Source organism: Engraulis encrasicolus, chromosome 11 (genome assembly GCF_034702125.1).
Source record: "Engraulis encrasicolus isolate BLACKSEA-1 chromosome 11, IST_EnEncr_1.0, whole genome shotgun sequence".
Classification (NCBI taxonomy): domain Eukaryota; kingdom Metazoa; phylum Chordata; class Actinopteri; order Clupeiformes; family Engraulidae; genus Engraulis; species Engraulis encrasicolus.
In genome coordinates, this window is record NC_085867.1 from 12387517 (window position 1) to 12411366 (window position 23850).

Here is a 23850-nt window from a genome sequence, read left to right on the forward strand (position 1 = left end):
GAGGTTCCAGAGGTTCCTGTGTGTGTGTGCCCCCCCCGTCGGCAGAAGTGGCTCCTATGGAGATGATGGAAAAAGACTCCGGATGGAAGAATCCTGGGGGGGAACACACACACAACAGGGCAGAATGAATGGGGTGCAGGAGTACAGTTCAGGGCAATGCGGAAATCGAAGTCACAAGGAAGAAGGCAGGTCAGATTTACCGGGGTTGAGAATAGTTGGAGATCCAGAGGGCAAAGGCAGGTCGAGGTTCAGGGCAGAAGAGTAGACAGAGTCGGGGACAAAAGGCAGGTCGGGTTTCCGGGTCAGGAGAGCAGAGCAGAGCACAGGCAGGTCGGGTTCAGGGTCAGGAGTAGAGCTTAGACAAGCAGGGTGCAGGCTTCGCAGACGTTCTGACAAAGGTAGACTGAAAAACAGGGCTTTAAATACTGTTGGTGATGAGCAGGAAATGCAGTGCAGCTGGTGGGTTAATGAGAACAGATCAGAGCAGAGCAGAGCAGACACAGGTGAAGCTAATTAGACAGAGCAGAGTGAGTAGTGAGCAGAGAGGCAGATAATTGATCTCAATTAGAGAGAGTTACCAGGCCAGGTGAGAGAGCCCATGACAGAACCCCCCCCCTAAGGGACGGCCCCAGAAGTCCCAAGAGTAACACCACGTCGGGGAGGCGGAGGGGAGCCGGAGGAGGGCTAGAACTCCTCTGAGCGGTCCGAGCGAGCACCCTCATCGTCGGAGGGGGCCGGAGGGCCGTGGTCAGGAGGCGGGACAGGCACAGAGACAGGGTCAGGGCCAGACACAGGACAGGCAGCCGGGCGGGCTGGACGGCTAGGGACCCCTCTGGGACGGCCCCTACGGATAGCGGGTTGATCCGGGTGCAGACGGTGGAAGTCGGTGATAAGGCTTCGGTCCACAATCCGGCTGGCAGGCACCCAGGTTCTCTCCTCAGGTCCATAACCGTCCCAGTCGACAAGGTAGTGGATGCCCCTACCTCTACGGCGGGACCGGAGCAGACGCCGGACAGAGTACACCGGACCTCCATCGACGATGCGTGGAGGCGGGGGAGGAGGCGAAGCCGCAACCAGGGGGCTCTCGTGGAACGGCTTGACCTTGGACGCATGGAACGTAGGATGCACCCTCATGGACCTCGGCAGTTGGAGACGAACAGCGGTCGGACCGATAATCTCGGGATGGGAAATGGCCCGAGGAATCGTGGGGCCAGCTTCCGTGACTCTACACGCAGTGGCAGATCTTTGGCAGATAGCCAAACCTTTTGTCCCACACAATAGGCAGGAGCAGGAGTTTCTGCGACGGTTGGCACCCAGTGGCATACGTGGCAGCGGACTTAAGGAGCGTGGTCCGGGCTCGTGCCCAAGTGCGGCGGCATCGGCGGGAATAGGCAAGGGCAGGATGGGCAGGTGACCTCACCCTCCGGCTGTGAAACAGGGGTGGCTGATAGCCGTACACGCACTGGAAGGCGACATGCCGATGGCGGAGCAGTCAGGGAGTGTGGGCATATTCCACCCACGTCAGCTGATGCGCCCAGGAGTGAGGGTTACGAGAAGCCATGCATCTGAGTGCCTTTTCCAACTCCTGGTTTGCGCGTTCCGACTGGCCGTTGGACTGGGGGTGGAATCCGGAGGTCAGGCTGACCGTTGCCCCCAGCAGACTGCAGAACTCTTTCCAAAAGGTGGAGGAAAATTGTGGACCCCGGTCGGAGACAACATCTCTGGGTAGTCCATGTATACGGAAAACCTGCTCTATGACCACCTGGGCAGTCTCCTTGGCAGTTGGCAGCTTCGGGAGGGGGACAAAGTGTGCCATCTTGCTGAACCTGTCCACTACAGTAAGAATGACTGTCTTTCCATCAGACTGGGGCAGACCTGTGACAAAGTCCAGTGAGATGTGGGACCAGGGCCGGGTTGGAACAGGCAGAGGTTGGAGCAATCCAGCGGGGGGCTGGTTTGATGACTTATTCTGGTTGCATGTGTGACAGGCACGGACGAATTCTCGTACGTCTCTTTCCAGAGAAGGCCACCAGAATCGCTGGTCGAGCAGACCGGAGGTTCGAGCGAACCCAGGATGACAAGCGAGATGAGAACCGTGTCCCCACTGTATAACCTGCGACCTCAAGTGACCAGGGACAAACAGAAGGCCATCAGGGCATGCACTGGGACCAGGCTGGTCAAGGAGGGCCTCTCGTACCTGTTCTTCAATATCCCAGGTCAGGGCACCTACAACACAGGGGCTGGGCAGAATTGGTTCAGGAGTCTGGATTGGAGGATCATCCTTCTGGAACTGGCGGGAGAGGGCATCAGGTTTGACATTTCGAGATCCAGGGCGGTATGACAGGGTGAAATTGAATCTAGTGAAACTCACACTTCTCTGCTTTGACGTAGAGCGAGTTCTCCAGGAGGCGCCGAAGGACTTGTTGGACATGCTGGATGTGTTCACACAGGGTCTTGGAAAAGATCAGGATGTCGTCCAGGTAAACAAAGACGAATTTGTTTAGCATGTCCCGCAGTACGTCGTTTACCAGAGCTTGGAACACAGCCGGGGCGTTGGTAAGACCAAACGGCATCACCAGGTACTCGTAGTGACCGGTTGGGGTGTTGAACGCCGTCTTCCATTCGTCGCCCTCCCGGATCCGCACGAGGTGGTAGGCGTTTCTGAGGTCCAACTTGCTGAAGATTGTTGCTCCCTGGAGCAACTCAAAGGCAGAGGTGAGCAGAGGCAGAGGATACCGGTTCTTCACTGTGATGTCGTTAAGGCCCCGGTAATCAATGCAGGGACGGAGGGACCCATCTTTCTTCCCCACGAAGAAGAAGAACCCAGCTCCAGCAGGAGAAGAGGACGGACGGATAATTCCTGCAGCCAGAGAATCACTGATGTACTCCTCCATGGACCTTCGTTCAGGAGCCGACAAGGAATAGAGACCGCCCTTGGGAGGAGCGGTGCCTGGGAGGAGGTCGATGGCGCAGTCATAAGGTCGATGCGGGGGCAGAGACGTTGCTTTGACCTTGTTGAACACCTTCCGGAGGCCATGGTAACATTCCGGGACGTTTGAGATACCGGGGGCAGAGCTGGAGGGTACTGAATGAGAGGGTAGCATGGCAGTGAGCAGACATGTTTGGTGGCAGTCTTCTCCCCACTCTTTGACTTCACCGGTTGCCCAATCGAGGTGAGGGTTGTGCCGACGAAGCCATGGGTAGCCCAGGATGAGGGGTTGGGCCGGGGAGCGGAGCAGGTGGAACCGGATGGTTTCCTGGTGGTTGCCCGACAACATCATCGAGACGGGGGTGTGACATGAGTGACTGTGCCAAGTAGGTGTCCATCCAGAGCACCGAGCAGGAACAGGGGGTGTCAGAGGGTGAATGCCCAATCGCAACTGACGGACGAGCTCAATGTCCATTATGTTGGCCTCCGCGCCAGAGTCCACCAGGGCAGTCAGAGTGTGTGTGGAGTCAGATAGGCGAAGACGAACTTGCAGCAGGGGTTTGTGGTTGGAGGAACGGATGGTCATCGAGCTCAGCCGGACTCCTCCTATGTCTGGTGAGCTTGGGCTTTTAAAGGACAGTTGGCAACGCGGTGTCCCTCCTTTCCACAATACAGGCATAGGTTGGAGGAGAAACGGCGTTGTCGTTCTGCTGGGCTGAGGGAGGCACGACCAATCTCCATGGGTTCAGACAGATCAGGTTGGCTTGGTGAGGCAGTGGGGGAAGACAGAAGACCAGCCGGAAAGCTTTGTGTGCTGGAGGTCGGCAGACTGTGGCGCCCTCTCTCTCGGCGGCGAGTCTGAATCCGTCGATCAAGTCGAATGGCCAGGGCAATGGCTGCGTCGAGGGTGGAGGGCCGATCATGGGAAACCATTTCATCTTTGATATAGTCTGCCAGGCTCTTGAGGAATACGTCCACCAATGCCTCCATGTTCCAGACACTGCGTCTTGCCAGAGTACGGAAGTCAATGGAATAATCGCCAACCGTCCTTCGACCTTGCCGAATACTCAGCAGAGCCTGGGCTGCCTCCTCCGTGGATGAGCCCAGATCGAAGACCTTGGTCATCTCTTGGGCGAACAGGTCAAAGGTTGTGCATGCGAGGGTTCGACGATCAAACTCTGCAGTCCCCCATAGTCGTGCTCGGCCTGTCAGATGTGTGATGGCGTACCCGACTTTTGCTCCTTCCGTGGCGATCGAACTGGAGACGGCAGCTTGTCAGGAACGGACGTACCTGGGATGGGTCACCGTTGAACCTCTCAGGATGGCCAATCTTGGGTTCTGGAGCTCCGGCAGAAGTGGCTGCAGTGACCTGAGCAGGTAACTCGGGCGGCCGGGTCGGGCAGGCAGACTGGCAGGGGCTGAAACGGCGGGCAGACTGGCAGGGGCTGAAACGGCGGGCAGACTGGCAGGGGCTGAAACGGCGGGCAGACTGGCTGGGGCTGGAACGGCAGATGAAGGTTGAGGAAGCAGGCGAGTGAGCAGTTGTGTCATTTGGGCAAGTTGTTGACGCTGCTCCTGGATCTCATGTTGTTGCTGTTGTAGCAATTGCTGGGTTTGCTGGAACTGCTGTTGCTGGTGTTGGCCAAGTTGTAGCAATGAGGCAATGTCGCCAGTTATCCGGTTGACATCTCCCTCTGTACGTTCAAGACGCTGCATGGCGGTTGGGGGTTCGGAAGCGTCGAGTTCCATGTTCTGAGAGACGTGCGCTGGGTCCATGTTGGTCAGAACGTACTGTCACGGTACAGACAGACGCGGACCACAAATGCGTCACGTTTTGGGGTGTTTATTAAAGTTCAGGGGAAAGGGGATTGGGAGAAGGAGGTTTCCAGGGTTTGTAGAGGTTACCGGGATGGCAGAGGTTCCAGAGGTTCCTGTGTGTGTGTGCCCCCCCGTCGGCAGAAGTGGCTCCTATGGAGATGATGGAAGAAGACTCCGGATGGAAGAATCCTGGGGGGAACACACACACAACAGGGCAGAATGAATGGGGTGCAGGAGTACAGTTCAGGGCAATGCAGAAATCGAAGTCACAAGGAAGAAGGCAGGTCAGATTTACCGGGGTTGAGAATAGTCGGATATCCAGAGGGCAAAGGCAGGTCGAGGTTCAGGCAGAGAGTAGGTAGACAGAGTCGTGGACAAAAGGCAGGTCGGGTTTCCGGGTCAGGAGAGCAGAGCAGAGCACAGGCAGGTCCGGGTTCAGGAGTCAGGAGTAGAGCTTAGACAAGCAGGGTGCAGGCTTCGCAGACGTTCTGACAAAGGTAGACTGAAAAACAGGGCTTTAAATACTGTTGGTGATGAGCAGGAAATGCAGTGCAGCTGGTGGGTTAATGAGAACAGATCAGAGCAGAGCAGAGCAGACACAGGTGAAGCTAATTAGACAGAGCAGAGTGAGTAGTGAGCAGAGGCAGATAATTGATCGCAATTAGAGAGAGTTACCAGGCCAGGTGAGAGAGCCCATGACACAAGGTGTCTGTTACACAAATGTACAGTTGTTTGAAACACTATAAACCCTCCCACCCCCTGTAAAAACTGCTATCCCAGGACAGACATCCTCATTTCAATTGCCTAAAAATAAAAAAGATCACTGATGGAATTGAATAATATCACCAAGATGTTGATGAAAGTTTTGAAGTGGTTCTACAGACCTGCACAGTGAGATTAAAACAAAATTAATTATTATTTTCTGATTGCTCAAAATGTGTCCCACATATTCGTCACCACCGGCAAATATTTTTTAAAAGACAAAAAATTCAGGTCTGCACAAGGTCATTGTCATTACTGGGGACTCATTTTCAAACCTCTAGCTCTACTGCAGTCATTCTCAAACTATGGGCCACGGCCCTCTGGTGAGCCGCGGCGGCATTGCAGGTGGGCCATGAGAGGTCTGGGAAAATTATCCTCAAATATACTCACATGGTGTTAATTATTGACATCTTGTTTAGTTATCTTTAGTCTTTCTTGTGTGCGTCCAGAAACGTGAGTACACTTCCTTATTTGGTGTTTTGATATGGTAAGGTGTACTATTAGTAGAGATGCATCGGATCCTGATTTTTAGGATCCTGCCGGATACCGAATCCACTGCTTAAGATCCTGCCAGATCCGGAACTGGATACCGGATCCTACAAAAGGGTTGAAACACATTAGTGGGGTCGTAGGCATGTGCATTTTTTCTCAGTCATTTCAAATTTGTGTTAAAGTTTGGTTTTCACTCCCAAGTTGAAGTTTAGGGTCTATAGAACAATTTGGGTTCGAGTGTCAAACACACAGATAACAAAATGGCCTGCGCGGGGCGCTCTAAAATATATAAACTGCTATAACTTTTTATTAGTTTAACCAAATTTAACATATGAGGTATGCATGGATTCAGCATTAAGAGGAGGAGCTGGTGAGCTAAGTATTTGGTTACCAGATTAAAGACACACCATGTCATAAACACACTTTTAGCCCATGAACAGCAAAATTCAGGGGTTTTTTTCAGATAAAGGGTGGAAATGCCCTCCAAGTTGCAATGAATCACCATTTATTGTTACAAGTTATTGTAAATTAAGCCTGGTATATCATTCATCTTGATTTGTTCAGAATATCCCTGAAGCACAAAGATACCTAGGATACCTACGCAAATATGGCTGCATAAAGCCTATGTGATATTTAGGACCCAACTTGCAACTTTGAGTTTATGAATTTAGGATCATGAGTATCAACTTTTTTCGATGAAGCCATATTCTATTCACACATAACATTACAAAAACTGTTATATCTGGAAGAAAATAAATCAATAATAATAAGAATAATAATAATAATAATAAGACTGCATTTCCGGAGAGACAATGCTATTGGTATGCTTGCGGATTATGCACACACACAGAGCTGTTGTATACACACACAGAAACACGAGGGAAAGAGATAGAGGTGTGTGTGTGTGTGTGTGTGTGTGTGATTCTGTGCGAGAGGGAGAGAGAGATGTGAGTGTGTGCGTGTGCGTGTGCGTGTGCGTGCATGTATGGAGATGCTTCAGGTGCCTTTCAGCAATGGGTGGGTAGGGAGAGGTAAGGGTGGGATTCGAACCTGCAACCCTCTGACAGACCAACACCCTACCCAGTAGGCCACTGCCACTTACTGACAGCAGAGGTCTAAAGTTCTACAAGGCTGCATGTGTGTGTGTGTGTATGACTGAAGATTCTAAAGGTGACAGTTTGGCAGTCAATAGCTGAGTAATATGTGCAGCCTTATTTTTACGCTGTCATATCTCCAAAAGTTTTGCAAGTTGTCAGATATTGACACACAAATGGCACAAACCTGCTCTTCATGTCAAAGCTGAGATCACTTTTCTTGGCCAAATGGTTCAGTCAAAAAATGGACATATTCAGGCCTATGCGCTGAGCTGTTCACACATTTTTTTGTAAATGAATGGGGTCACATCATAGGGATTTTAAAACTGCTCTCTCTGAAACATTTTTAAGAGTTGGCTTATGATCTTCACACAGTTTGTATTCAGAGCCAAGACCTCTCTGACAGTGCCTTTACCTAGTTGATACCTATAAAAACCCCAGGACAGGTCACCTCTCACTCTAACTGCCACAGTTTGTGACATCATCATCTTGACCATTCTACCATTCATTTCAATGAGGGGGAAAACAGAGAGAAAACTGAGGAAAAACAAGACTGTTGAACGAATGAAAGGGGGTAGGCCAGCGAAAAATACTCCACCCTGAGACCTTTTCGAGCCGTTAGTTTTGGCACTCGAACCGTATCTCTATCTTGAACGCTGCAACGATTCAAAGCTGCCGTACTAATGAATGGCGATTCCCATATGCCGAGGTGAATGGAAAAATGTAGAATAATAATAAACTGTTGATGAACAATTAGGCCAAATATGCTTTCCCGCAAGCATACTAAATAAACTGTTGGAGAACAATTAGTATACTTGCTGGGGGCAAGCAGAGGCCTTTGGCAAGCATACTGAATAATACTATAGGACTATTTCATACATGGTAGACACAATCATCTGCTCTGGGAACTGTCCATTTGTTACCAGCGTAGCTGACAGGAATGAAAACCTTATTATCTGCATTTGCCAGAAATGCCTGCCAATCTGGTAACAAATTAACAGTTCCCAGATTTGGACTATACTACCAAAGCAATGCAGTTGCCAAAGATGTTTTCCAACTAGAGGTGAAGTGCAGCTGTACTAGTACTTGTACAAATAGACCTGCCAGATCTCGGTGCAAGTGCATGAAGGCAGAGTTAAAGTGCACACGTCTGTGCAAGTGCATATACAATTTCTAAGACTGACCACTGACTGTTTTTGCATCTGTTCTCTGTCATAGTTATTGTACAGTGGAGTATTGGAATAAATGTTAGCCCTATGGTCTTCTGTTTACTTTTTGAATGCAAGAAAAAATGATGTTCCCCATAGTATTTATCATCATCATCATCATCATCATCATCATTACTATTATTATTATTATTATTATTATTATTATTATTATTATTGATTTACTTTCTTCCAGATATAAAGTGTTTAAGTTGTGAATAAAATGACGGCTTGATTGAAAAAAAGCTGGTACTCATGATCCTAAATTCATAAACTCAAAGTTGCAAGTTGGGTCCTAAATATTACATAGGTTTTATGCAGCTATATTTGTGTATGTATCCTAAGTATCTGTGTGCTTCAGGTATATTCTGAACAAATCAAGTTAAGTGTTAAATAAATTGTAACAATAAATTATGTTTCATTGCAACTTGGAGGGCATTTCCACCCTTTATCTTAAAAAAGCCCGGATTTAGCTGTCCATTGGCTAAAAGTGTGTTTATTACATAGTGTGTCTTTAATCTGGTAACCAACTATTTAGCCCACCGGTTTCTCCTCTTCATGCTGAATCCATACATACATCATATGTTAAATTTGGTTTAACTAATGAAAAGTTATAGCAGTTTATATATTTTAGAGCGCCCCCCGCAGGCCATTTTGTTATCTGTGTGTTTGACACTCGAACTCAAATTGTTCTATAGACCCTAAACTTCAACTTGGAAGTGAAAACCAAACTTTAACATCAATTTGAAATGACTGAGCCTATTACGACCCCACTACATAGCCTACTTGCACACGTGGGCCCTTTTTATTATGTTGGCTCAAACTATTTTTTAGACTCACTGCCACACTACCTGCAACGGCTGCTTCCATAGGGCTTTCTCTCCATGCAGCGATCAGGGTTGTGAAAGACTGACTGAAAAGCCTAGGCTACGTAAAAACTAGAGATGCACTAGATCCTGATTTTTAGGTACAGTAACTGCCGGATACCGGATCCACTGCTTAATATCCTGCCGGACCCGGATCCTGTGAAAAACCCTATTATCCTGCCAGATCCGGATCTGGATCTTGGATCCGGTGCATCTCTAACTATTAGGCAGGATTTATGTGTAAACATTGTGTCATTTCAATCGGGGAAGTAATTTTCTACCGTGAATTAATTAGCCAAGTTACCCGCGAGGTACAGTGTTACATTTTCTGCTGTCGTGATATGATGTGTTTTCATATTTATGGTGTGCATGTATGTGTAAAATTTGTAATCATTTTAGTCGATTGTGAGAGGAAACTTTGCCGTTTTGGCTTGGCTTTGCCATTTTGCCGTTTTGGCTTTGGCAGTTGGCTATTTCCTCTTAACTGTTAAATAGAGCATTTAGTATTTAGCTAATGCATATTTCTCTGAGCTGTGAATGCTGGCTTGTTTCATGCTAATTTCATATTCAGTATTTAGGAGACCTCTAAGTGGCCACAACTTTCTGAAAATAGGCTTTAACTTAGCCTATTATTCATCATAACAATATAATAATAATATATAATACAATATAATATAAGTAGTATAATATAATATAATAAATTATTATGTTATGTTGGGCTGTATGGTTTGGTGGGCCCCAGATTTTTTTCACATTTCAAAGTGGGCCTTGGAATTCTGAAGTTTGAGAACGGCTGCTCTACTGCATACTTCACCATCACTGAAGCTCCTGCAAGTTTATTTCCCTTCAATTTGTTAATTTGTTTGGACACTGGTACTGTCCCAACCATAACCTGTCAACACCGTAAGTGTTATATAATAGTATTATATTAGATTAATGTTAATAACCTCCACCAAGGAGGTTATGTTTTCGGTCGGGTATGTCTGTATGTTTGTTTGTCTGTCTGTGTGTCAGCAGGATAACTCAAAAACTTCTGAACGGATTTGGATGAAACTTTGTGGACTTGTTTGACATGAACCAAGGAACAAGTGATTAAATTCTGGTGGTGATCCAGATCATGAACTGGAACCAGGGATTTTTTGAAGATTCTTCACCGTAACGTGCTTCACACTACATGGTAGTGGTGAGCCCCCTGGTGGACCATTGTGGGATAAGGCGAATTTTCCAGTTTCAGTTCCAGTTTACTCCACAAAAAGATGGCAGAAATAGGGTGTAACACAGTCATGTTATATCAAACAGCTTTCTTGGCGGAGGTCTGTATCCTGAGTGCATTTCTAATATATACTTTTTGAGAAGAGGTATGAAGCACCTAAGAAACAGAGCGAAAACAAAATGGCTAATGTGAACAAACTGCGTATTATGTTAAAGAGTAGTTTTTTGTCACTACCACCAGATTTTGTCTCATAGTTTGTCAGCTTTTTCCATATCTGACTTAATTGTGCTGATTAATGGAACATTTGAAGACATATTAGTGATGATCATTGTGATCCAAAATTATACTCCAGCCTCCACTGAGGCACATTTGAAGCATTTTCTGTCACCACCGTTAGAAAAAAACCTGACGGTGCTGACATTTCACGGAGGTCACAAAAAATCACAGTTTAAGTTTTACAGTGCCCTCCATAATTATTGGCACCCCTGGTTGAGATGTGTTTTTTAGCTTCCAATTATTTTATTTTTTTTCTAAATAATATGGGACCTTAGTGGAAAAAAAGAGAAAAATCCAACCTTCAATACAAGTGCATTTATTCAGTGGGGAAAAAATCCCACATAAAGAAATAATTATTTGACATCAAATAATGTGTGTCACAATTATTAGCACCCCTGGTGTTAATATTTTGTACAACCCCCTTTTGCCAACAAAACAGCACCTAATCTTCTCCTATAATGTTTCACAAGATGGGAAAAGACATAAAGAGGGATCTTCAGCCATTCCTCTTTGCAGAATCTCTCTAAATCATCCAGAGACCTGGGTCCTCTCCTCTGTACTCTCCTCTTCAGCTCACCCCACAGGTTCTCAATGGGGTTGAGGTCAGGGGACTGAGATGGCCATGGGAGGAGCTTGATTTTGTGTCTGGTGAACCATTTCTGTGTAGATTTGGCCATATGTTTAGGGTCATTGTCTTGCTGAAAGACCCAGTGATGACCCAGCTTCAGCTTTCGGGCAGAGGGCAACAGATTTTGATTTAAAATGTCCTGGTATTTCAAAGCATTCATGATGCCATGCACCCTAACAAGGTTCCCAGGGCCTTTGGAAGCGAAACAGCCCCACAGCATCACTGACCCACCCCATACTTCACAGTGGGTATGAGGTGCTTTTCAGCATGCGCATCTTTCGTGGTACGCCAGACCCACTTAGAGTGTTTGTTGCCAAAAAGCTCAATCTTGGTCTCATCTGACCAAAGCACACGGTCCCAGTTGAAGCCCCAATACCGCTTGGCGAACTCCAGACGCTTGCGTTTATGATTGTGAGTGAGGAAAGGTTTTCTCCGTGCATGCCTCCCAAACAGCTTGTTGGCGTGTAGACAGCGCCTGATGGTTGATTTGGAGACTTTGTGACCCCAGGATGCTACCATTTGTTGTAATTCTGTAACAGTGAGCTTTGGAGATCTTTTGATTTCTCTTACCATCCTCCTCACTGTGCGTGGTGGCAAAATAAACTTGGGTCCTCGTCCAGGCTTGTTTACCACTGTTCCAGTTGTTTTGAACTTCTTAATTATTCCTCTCACAGTGGATATGGGCAGCTGCAGTTGAGTGGCAATCTTCTTGTAGCCTCTGCCTGACCTGTGAAGGTCGACGCACATCTGCCTCACTTGTATGCTGTGTTCCTTTGTCTTTCCCATGTTTAAGAGTGGATAAGAGAAATGGCCTCGGTGTCACGTCATATTTATACCCCAGGGAAACAGGAAGTGATGAATTACTAATTAAATGTTCCTACATACTCTGGTAAACTTTGTAAACTACTGTAGAAATGACAGAAATGCTTCAATTACATTTATTTCCTGGGAATTGTTAAGGGTGCCAATAATTGTGGAACAGGTGATTTAATGAAAAATAATTATTTTTCAGTCAGGGATTTTTTTATTTTCTTACAATTCATTTGAGTTGAAGGCTACATTTTCCTACAATTTTCAGTGTGACAGTATTCTTCTGCAATAAACACTGAATTTATTTTAAGGCTTTTAACACATCTCAACCAGGGGTGCCAATAATTATGGAGGGCACTGTACATGTTTTTGACAGGTTTTAAGAATTTGCTCACGATATTTATCTAAATTGATGTTGAGTTGTTACAGTAATTCTTCACTTTAACACAGCAAACACATTTTTTTTTACTTCTAATTGTGTCTGACAGTGTTGACTAAACGAAGTGAAAAAAAAACATGGGGAGCTTGGCCAATACATTGCAGCACAGCCAAATATTCTTTCAAAATTGAAACCTGTTTTTGCCATATTCTCAAGAATCAGTGGTAGAACAGCTAGAGCGCAGAAAAAATGGTGGAGGGCCTATGAAATGCAATGCAGGTTAGTACCCATGATAAGACGTGAGTAGAGTTATATGTTATGCAGGGAAGCTCTCTCGGAAGAGATGAGTCTTCACTAGCTTCTTGAAGATCGAGAGGGATGACCCTGCTCTTGTAGCAACTGGTAGCTTATTCCACCATTGAGAGACAATGACAGAAAACCGTTTGGACTGGGTTCGCCTTGTGTGAGTAGAGGGCAAGACATGTATGAACACTTAGTGTGCCTTGTAAATGACAGATTTTGGCAGTGCAATGGTAAAAGATATGGAATGTTTGGTAGTTTATTGATCCCCGGGAGAAAATTAAGGCAGTGAGAAATGGTGTAGGATTGGGAAATGACCGAGGCCGGACTCGATCCTGGTCCCCTAAATGCGCATGTAGCGGGAGAGGGTAATTCATGTTATTCAGAAATTGGGGGAGGAGGAGGCCCTGCCGTGGCTCAAATGGTAGGGCACTGCACTGCTATGCGGGCAACCGGGTTCGATTCCCAACTGGAGGTCATTTCCCGATCCTCCCCTGTATAATCACATCCCCAAGTGCTGTCTACCCTGTAAGTTAACGCTGACCTCATTGTGTCTTCCAGTGAAGTGTTGGGCAGAGAGGAGTGGTGGTCCCTCTTGTTGGCAACCACCGCTGTCCCAGCAATACTACAGCTCATCACCCTGCCCTGGTGCCCTGAGAGTCCACGCTACCTGCTGATTGACAGAGGCGATGAGACTGCATGTGACAAAGGTATTCAACGTCTATTCATGCTTTCTCATGCTTTGTAACCCTGCAGCTTATACAATGATACAACTTATGTTTGGATTTTAATGGGCTAACAAAGGCCAAACCGCCAAAATACTAATGTATAAATAGCATTTTAACAGCACCTGTAAAAAAACCCTCACACACTATAATATGGGTGTGATCTATATGTACTGTATGACTATTTTTTCTTGTTGAATTGGTGTAGCTTATATTCAGGTGTGCTTTATAGTTATGAAATTATAGTGTATCAAGTTCAGCTAAGGAATGGCTGCCATAGTTGTCTTTTGTTGTCCAACAGCACTGAAGCAGCTTCACAGCGCGGAGGAATGTCTCAAGGAGAAGGCAGACATAGAGAAGGAGAGACTTGATGCTCTTCAAATGGAACGAAAGAAACCCTGGGAAATGTTCTTGGATAAGAGCCTTCGCTGGCAACTTCTCACCGTCGTCGTCTTAAACGTGTTATCTCAGCTGAGTGGCATCAATGCAGTATGTAATCCATTCTTGTCTGTTGTGATTAAATGGAGATTTTTAAACGGATGTTATGATTAATTTATTTAATAGACTTATACAACAATGAAGCAGACACTGAATGAAAGCATACATATTCAGTACCATTCATGCATGTCTTGTTCACTGTCATTCTCTGTCTGATTTTATTCCGTAGATCTACTTTTATGCATCCTACGTGTTTGCTGAAGCAGGCATTCCAGAAGAACTGATACTGTATGTGACACTCGGCTGTGGACTATGTGAATTCATTACTGCAGTTATCGGTGTGAGTATAATGTGATAATACCATCGTGAGTTAATGTGATAATTATATCCCCAAAATAATCAAGGATAGGCCTATTATGGCTTTACACCGACCTGCGCTGTGTCCGCCACAGATATTTTGTGTAGTAACTGCAGTAGTAAAATGTAGTAACTTTTCAAAAGGTGGATGGGTTTGCTCCAAGTTCTGTGTGGGAACACTGTAGGCCTATAGGTGGCCTACATGAAGCGATTAGATTTTGAAGGCCAAGGCTTTCAAGATGGCAGACTTTTTGTTCGTTCCATAGCTTTTGAAAAGACGCACATATTTGCACCAAAACTTGTAGAGGGAGTGTCAATGCGGTGTACAAATGGTTTAGTCTGATCTATGCATGGCAAGTTTAATTATTTGAACCAGGATAACACGGTGGAGAAGAATGGAAAGCATTTTGTAACACCATCCCTTTTCTTCCTTTAAGAATCTGTGGTAACACATTGCATAGTCCCACGTTGGCTTACAGTAATTTCACGAGTAAAACCACAACAAACCAATACCGTGCCAATTCTGCAGTTTAGAGTCCACCATGCACAACATAATCAGATCCTAACAAATTCATCACATGGTAGCCTATGATGTTTCTGGAAAACATCATTTACCTACTGTAGCTAACAGATGTAAGCTAGCAATTAGCAAAGACCCATTCAGCAGCATTTACTCGAGTCTTAACACTTGACATGTGAGATTAATCATGTGCAAAACTTACCTTAGAGTGCATGCTAGGTGTTGTTAGTGAGTCCAGAGCTGTACAGCCAGCCACATAAGTTTTAGGAAGAAATGGGCTGTGGTAGAACTTTGTTGAGGATTTTAGGCTCTTCTGCTGACCTGACCGTTACAGGAAAGTTGAAGAGTCCCACTGCACATTCATCTGTGCGCGCCACACGGTGGTCTGTGTGATGTTTACTGATGTGTCAAAAGTGATGTTTACTCCCCCTGGACACGACGTGTGACATTACTAGCACCACAATAGTAAGAAAAACAGGGGGGCCTTTGGCAAGTAAGGCTTACTTATGTTACAGCAGTGTTATTTTTTTCCAAGTTAAGAATACTTGTGTTACAGTAGTGAGATATACTGTTATTTTTTCCAAGTAAGGTGTACTAGTGTTACAGCAGTGAGATATAGATTATTTTTTACAGTGTATGCTAACACCCATAATGTCTACATCAGGGCTTGACATTAACTTTTTCACTCAACGGCCACTGTGGCTAGTGATTTTCAAGCCACTAGCCATTCAGGTATTCCTAGCCACAGATTGTATATTGTTTTTTTTCTTTATCATGATGGTGTACGTCTAACCTCAGAAGATGAGGTGCTAAAACAAGAAGAGTGTATAGCTTTCTACATGAAAGTATATCAATCAAATTGAAACTGAGTTACAAACAATCAAGCGAATAGAAACTGAGTTACAAACAATTTATACACAAGGGGCAAACAACAGAATATAGTCTACTGTGATACGTATGTCATGCCAAGGAATAAGCTGCCAGCCAAATTGGCTAGTGACACTGAAAGTATTACTAGCCACAGCCAAGTTTTACCAGCATTTGGCCGGTTGTCAGGTGCCAGTGTCAAGCCCTGGTCTACATGTACTGGATCAATATTGGAGACCAATGCTTTCAAGATGGCAAAGTCCAACTTTCAATATGTATGTGCAATAACTTTTCAATGGGTGAACAGATTTTCACCAAATTAATCTTGTGTGCTTAATAATAGGTACATTAACTGATTTTGGTGCTTCAGTTGGTTAGGATTGCAGTAGCTTAATGTGCCAACCTGAGGTTTGGGGTGCTCATCAGATTATTTTCATGTGTCAGCAAATAAAACGTGTTGTTTTCATAGTTTGCCACCTCACGAATGTCCTTTTTGTCTTTTCAGGGTTTCTTGGTTGAGTCTTTGGGCAGGAAAACCCTCATGATTGGGGGCTACTCGTTAATGAGCCTCTGGTGCTTATGCATAACCCTGACTCTCACTTTCTCGGTACGTCATTTTGTTCTTCTCTGCATTAAGAAAATTAATTAGCGGTACTTTTCACAGCATACTTCACACCTTTAAATTCCTCTCCACAGAAAGCCAGTCCGTGGGTGCCCTACCTCAGTATGACCTGCGTCTTTGCTTTCATTCTCAGCTTTGGCTTGGGACCAGGTAATCAAATTGACGAAGGAGATCAATATAGTTTGTGGTTGTACAAATAGAATATGTTGTGTACACTAGAGTTAGCAAATATGATTATGGTGTGATGGAAATCTTGCCCATTGAAGTTGCAGTTTTTGCTGGTTGTACCTCAGGTGGTGTGACTGGTACTCTGAACTCTGAGATCTTCACCCAAACGGTGAGGCCAGCGGCGTGCATGATTGGCCTGTCAGTCAACTGGATCAGTTTTTTCATCATCTCCATCATTTTCCCATTTGTTGTGGTAAGTGCAACCGTCAAGTGAAATTCCTGTAGGGCTGTATTCCTTGCCGCTGAGGGGGCAGTTGCATCATGTTGTATAGGGTACAGTAGGCAAGATGTATAGTAATACAACAGGGATACCAAGGTGTCAGGCTTGTACTGAGAGCATTTCGATGTACAGTAAATATGTAAGGTGTCATTTATTTTGGCACAGAGTCACACAAGAATCTCCCCCAATGCAAAATGGCAAAACAAGGTGCACATCAATAAAGGAAAAAAAGAGAAAACCACATGAACCAGTCCTTTGCCTGGAAGAGCCTCATACATATTTAAACCATTGATGCCTAAAGCACCTGCAAAAAACGCCTGCTGAATGCCCAAGCCCTGGTTGGGAAAGTTGCCCTCAGCCGATAAAAACTTATATCTTAGCCTCTGATGCACATAAAATCAGGAAATAAGTTGCATTTAAACCCTAAGACCCTCATCTTGCATTAGAATGTGTTCATTCAGCTGTAACATAACCACATGTTTATTAAAAAAGCTACAATCTCAAGAGCCTGAATGCACCATATACTGTATGTGTCTCCGGGCACCAAAGGTCAAACCACACAGGTGATTAGGCTAAAATGGGTTAAGGCAAATCAGGGAAACATACAAACACACAAAGTCCAAATTGTTTGATCGAAACTTTAGGGCAAAGTTCACTATTGTAAACTGAGTTTTCAACTGAAGTATTTTTCACCTTTAAAGGTACAGACCACCTTTTTTTGCTTTTCACATATTTGCAGTATTTGCAAGCATTATTCATGTGCATATCATTTTCGTCTATGTGTTTGCATTGCCCCGTTTAACAGTAGGCTATAGCCAAATTAGGCATAGTAATGCAAGTCTATGGTACAAAATAAAACATAATCAAATGCACTTATAAATCACTTTAAAATTAATGTAAAATTCACCAGAGTGTAAAACAGCAATTTAATACCTTTACTGTCCAGTGATCACTTGTGGCTTGATGCTAAAGTTACCAGTTACTTCCAGTGATTATGCTAAGCTATGCTAATAATTCTGATCCAATAAATCTGTAAGTACTGAAAACACTGAGAAGGAAAATGATATGTACATTCATGAAAAATGCTGGGAAATACTGCAAACATGTAAAAAAAAAAAAAAAAAGGGTGGACTGTTCCTTTACATTTCAATCAAGCTAGCAAGTTACCTCCTTCACCATAGCCTAATTGCGTGCCCTTCATAATAGTCAATCTGCTCAAATTTCATTGTTGTTTTCAGAAACTGTCTTGACACATTGGTTGAGGCAAATAATAATGTTTGACAGTGAATGTATTTCTCATATAATTCATTAAACAACTAATCTGTTGTCATATTTCATTAACTATCTAATGTGTTCATTTTTCATTCTATTAATTTTCATCCTCTCTTTTCTGTGCTTTTTATTCGTCCTCAGAGTGGACTGAAGCAGTACTGTTTTCTTGTGTTCTTCGCCGTCTGTGTCATCGTGACCGTCTACACGTTCTTTGTGGTTCCGGAGACCAAGAACAAAACCTTCCTGGAGATCCGTGCCGAGTTTCAATCCAAGAACAAGAAGAAGAGGAGGCAGAGGCACATGGAGGTCTCACAGGAAGTCAGTAGCGGCCAGCGACTATGAAAACAGGGCTAATTTTTTGGACTAGTTTTATATTGTTTTTGTGTGTGTGTGTGTGTATTTAGCTCAGGCACCTCTATGGTATAGGCCAGGGCTATTGAAATGGCGGCCCTGGGGCCAGATGGACGGCAAGCGTCTGCCCCCCCACAAGCCCCTTGAAATACGGAAACGTTTTTCGGAATTTAGAGATAAAAGTATGGGTTCCGTATCGAGCTGAAACGGGACATGGGACATTAAAATGCAGGAAATTACATCTAAGAAATGCAAAATTGCAAAAATGCAAAATACAACATTCAACCTTTCCCAATTGTCAAGTTTTCTAGACTTGGTGGTGCGTAAAACGCCCAGTGATTGGATACTCTTTGGTGAACTCTGCGGGGTATCCAATCACTAGGCATTTCACGCACTACCAAGGCTAGAAGACTTGACATTGGGAAAGGGTGATTGTCCTGCAGTAAGTGGTAAAGTGCTAAAAATGACTCGCACTCAAGGCTCATGTCGAAAACTATATTTTGTTGAGGAAAAGCAACAAAAGAAGTCAGTGGATAAAATTGGAGCTACAGATGTTTCGTTTTTTGTTTTTTTTTTGACATTTTTACTATCTTTGTACCAAAGACACAAAAAACCTTTGGATACCTAAGAATTAGATATTTTGTCTAAGACTAGATGCCTTCCTCTCCCCTCCGTACCACATCTTTCCCGTCATAGTTTGTTGATGTTGTCCTTAGTTAATACTCTAATTTTTGATATTCCAAAGGGAACATGAAACACTACCTCAGATTCCTGTGGCCTCTGTTAAAATAAATCAGCCATTAAACAAATCAGTTAAAGGCAGAAAAAGTAGTGTGAGTGCAGCAGTTAAATGAATGATGGGTGTGAGGGATCAGATGGGCCTAATGACATACAGTGCCCTCCATAATTATTGGCACCCCTGGTTGAGATGTGTTTTTAGCTTCCAATTATTATTATTTTTCTCTAAATAATATGGGACCTTAATGGAAAAAAAGAGAAAAATCCAACCTTCAATACAAGTGCATTTATTCAGTGGGGAAAAAATCCCACATAAAGAAATAATTATTTGACATCAAATAATGTGTGTCACAATTATTAGCACCCCTGTTGTTAATATTTTGTACAACCCCCTTTTGCCAACAAAACAGCACCCAATCTTCTCCTATAATGTTTCACAAGATGGGAAAAGACAGAAAGAGGGATTTTCAGCCATTCCTCTTTGCAGAATCTCTCTAAATCATCCAGAGACCTGGGTCCTCTCCTCTGTACTCTCCTCTTCAGCTCACCCCACAGGTTCTCAATGGGGTTGAGGTCTGGGGACTGAGATGGCCATGGGAGGAGCTTGATTTTGTGTCTGGTTAAGCATTTCTGTGTAGATTTGGCCATATGTTTAGGGTCATTGTCTTGCTGAAAGACCCAGTGACGACCCATCTTCAGCTTTCGGGCAGAGGGCAACAGATTTTGATTTAAAATGTCCTGGTATTTCAAAGCATTCATGATGCCATGCACCCTAACAAGCTTCCCAGGGCCTTTGTAAGCGAAACAGCCCCACAGCATCACTGACCCACCCCCATACTTCACAGTGGGTATGAGGTGCTTTTCAGCATGCGCATCTTTCGTGGCACGCCAGACCCACTTAGTGTTAATTGCCAAAAAGCTCAATCTTGGTCTCATCTGACCAAAGCACGCGGTCCCAGTTGAAGCCCCAATACCGCTTGGCGAACTCCAGACGTTTGCGTTTATGATTGTGGGTGAGGAAAGGTTTTCTCCGTGCATGCCTCCCAAACAGCTTGTTGGCGTGTAGACAGCGCCTGATGGTTGATTTGGAGACTTTGTGACCCCAGGATGCTACCATTTGTTGTAATTCTGTAACAGTGAGCTTTGGAGATATTTTGATTTCTCTTACCATCCTCCTCACTGTGCGTGGTGGCAAAATAAACTTGGGTCCTCCTCCAGGCTTGTTTACCACTGTTCCAGTTGTTTTGAACTTCTTAATTATTCCTCTCACAGTAGATATGGGCAGCTGCAGTTGAGTGGCAATCTTCTTGTAGCCTCTGCCTGACCTGTGAAGGTCGACGCACATCTGCCTCACTTGTATGCTGTGTTCCTTTGTCTTTCCCATGTTTAAGAGTGGATAAGAGAAATGGCCTCGGTGTCACGTCATATTTATACCCCAGGGAAACAGGAAGTGATGAATTACTAATTAAATGTTCCTACATACTCTGGTAAACTTTGTAAACTACTGTAGAAATGACAGAAATGCTTCAATTATATTTATTTCCAGGGAATTGTTAAGGGTGCCAATAATTGTGGAACAGGTGATTTAATGAAAAATAATTATTTTTTAGTCAGGGATTTTTTTTATTTTCCTACAATTCATTTGAGTTGAAGGCTACATTTTCCTAAAATTTTCAGTGTGACAGTATTCTTCTGCAATAAACACTGAATTTATTTTAAGGCTTTTAACACATCTCAACCAGGGGTGCCAATAATTATGGAGGGCACTGTATGTTGTATTTTACCCTTTAGCCTATATCAGGAGTGCACAATGTAGAACGGTGACCTCATGTAATTAACAGTAAAATTATATATTTTTTCAATAACCAGCTATGTCTTTCAGTCTTTAAACCAGGGACACACGTACCATTGAATGTGAATCACGTTAATAACCCAGTAACAACATAACATATTTGCTACTTTTGAACTAGGACCACATTCGTCATCAGGACAGTCAGGACAGCTGTATGATACTAATCAGAGTTATTGTTTATTATAATCACATGTGATTGACAACATTATGTCCTATGCATTGTACTCATATATGAAATGGAAAATATTCTAATCTTGAAATTCAGAGAATCACTCGAAGGACAACTGTATGATATTAACCAGAGTTCTGTATTTTGTCCTAATTGTTGACATCTTGTGCAATTATATTCATGTACTGTATATGTAACAGGCAGCCTACATAGCAACGGCACCCTGGTTGACAGATTCTTGTGTTAAGTTTCTTTTCTTTATGACAAACATATTCAAAAGTTCAATGTCCTTTGAGCATTTTCAATGAATTGCACATATTGGAATGCACCCACAGACAAACTGGTGCCCATATTCGTCATATTCGTGACATTTCGTTGTGACCTTTATGACCTTTGACATGGTCCGCATGATCAGACGAGTGTGGGGGAATTTCAGTGTGGGTACAGTTGCCCCGACCTAATTTGCCAAGTTTTTACTTCATGCAATCTTAAAGATAGGCTACATAGAATTACAGTCTTAGTTATCTGGACAATCACATATGGCTATACTGTACTTCCAAAATGTAAAAAGATATATCTTTTTTTACAACTTCCACACATATGAACACACAGTAATTTTAAACATTCTGGGACACAGACACACACAGACTTAAAAAGCAGACACACACACATTCTCAAACACACAGACTTTGGCACACACAGAGAGAGACACACACACACACTCAATCACACAGACAGTCTCTATTCCATCACACACTCTAAAACTTGATGTATTTAATTTCCTTGAAATTCTTATCCTGTTTAAACCATCCTTAAAGTTTTGAGTTTGCGTGGTGCCCGTCTCAAAATGTACACAGTCATCTAAAAAAATGCTGTTGAACTCGCGTCACGGTGTGAATGTTTTCATCCCAGTGTACCAACAATAAATACAAATGATAATATGTCTTTTTTGGCACATGAAGTCTGTTTTTCCTATGAGCAGGTTTTTCACATGACGCTCATTCGGGTCGGTCAGCCAAAAATTACATGGGGAATTCTGACAGCCATGGCTGCACTGGGGGAGAAATAGGGCCCTTTTGGCTGAAAGGGGCCCCTCATAATTAGAGGTGCAGAACTGACTCACCGGTGGGCCCCGCACCCTCATGGGGTCCAATTTTTTTCCATTTCTGAAAATAGGGGCCCACGAGGGTGCGGGGCCCACCGGGAAATGCCCGCTATGCCAGATGACCAATCCAGCCCTGCTGACAGCAGACCGCAACAGTGGTTGGGAGAGTCACCGTTCACTTACTTTTGACTTTTGATCAGCCAACTTGGGACAGTAATTAATTAACCTTTTAATTCTACATTGTGTCCCTTTAATCCAATCCAAAACATCCAGGTTTTCCAAAAGTATTTCTGATGCATTTTGGCTATTCTGCATACATAATCAGTGAGATGATTATGACTAATGGAATATTGTCAAATTATTACTTATTGGTAAACATTAAATTGAGTTATGACTCATACATTCTCAATATAGCGGTATTTAAAAAAAAAAAACGCATTGGGTTTGGCCTCACGGTTACATGTAAGCACTGATTTTGAATGCGTGTTTCAATAGAACATATCCCATTTAGGCCCTGCCGTGGCCTAACAGTGGGGCACTGGGTTGCTGCACCGGCGACCCGGTTTCGATTCTGGCCTGGGTCATTTGCTGATCCTTTCTCTCTCACCACTAGCTTCCTGTCTCTCCTCCACTGTCCTGTCAAACGTATAAAGGCAAACAAGCCATAAAATGTATATATTTTTAAAAAGCATATCCCATTCCCAAGTTTTGTAGAAGTGCTGTCGGGTGACTGTGTGACCAATCTCAAAACCCTAGTCATTCCGATTCAAGTCACGAATTCTAAATTAGAAAAGTAGGCCTAGCTTAACAACTTGCTTTTGAATAAACCCAACCCAATATTTTGGACATATGCTTATTTAGGCATAATTTCAAATGGTGATGGTGTGGGCTGTGCACTTTTAGAACTATAATTAGCCTTGTGTAGCCATGGCCTAGGGCCTATAGGCTATAATTTGTCTGTTTTCTGTACGAATTCAAGTTACTGTAATAAGGTTGTTATTGGGGGGCTTTTGCATTCAAGCTTAGCACGCCTAGTTTTCTGCATGCTTAATTGTAATCTATCTCACACTGAATCAGAAAGCCACATCACAATGGAATGCTCTTCCAGGTGACTTGAAAGCTGTGACTCCTTCAAGAACTTTAAATCACAGATTAAATATGCTCTTAAAATGAAACAACCTTTAACCACTAACATATAGTGATAGCAATGTCTCATGGTAAATGTTTTATTTTTAAAATATGTTTATATTTTTTTTGGGTGTGTGTGGGTGGAGGTGGTGGGGTACAGGGGACATATGAGTGATTTGTTTATGTTTTTTATATGTATTTTCATTTGTTTTTGACTGCTTTACTTTATTATTCTGTTGTATTTAATTTTGATGTCAGGGACTACAGAAGAAAAGTAGCCTAAGGCTAAATCTGGTGCAGTGCATGGAATGGAAACATTTATGTTTTAATTGTACATGGTGGTCCTAATAAACTTGAATCGAATTGAATTGAATTTGCACTGCACGCACGCATCATTCCCACATCGAAAGAGGGAAACACAAATGTCCTTTTTCGTGCATTCTATTGGCCATTCAACAGATTTTTTTCTCAATCATGGGCGTTCTA

General features: G+C 43.8%; 1 protein-coding gene across 1 annotated transcript in view; it reads left to right on the forward strand.

The window, feature by feature from the left end:
* The window catches only part of LOC134457890 (solute carrier family 2, facilitated glucose transporter member 11-like), a 33369-nt gene extending 14686 nt beyond the window's left edge, over positions 1-18683 (forward strand). The window contains exons 6-12 of the mRNA XM_063209895.1: positions 13334-13482; positions 13799-13986; positions 14165-14275; positions 16185-16286; positions 16376-16451; positions 16595-16722; positions 18163-18683. Of these exons, the coding sequence (XP_063065965.1) occupies positions 13334-13482; positions 13799-13986; positions 14165-14275; positions 16185-16286; positions 16376-16451; positions 16595-16722; positions 18163-18363 (955 nt within the window). The 3' untranslated portion in view covers positions 18364-18683. The remainder of the gene's footprint in view (positions 1-13333; positions 13483-13798; positions 13987-14164; positions 14276-16184; positions 16287-16375; positions 16452-16594; positions 16723-18162) is intronic.
* Positions 18684-23850: the final 5167 nt, after the last annotated feature.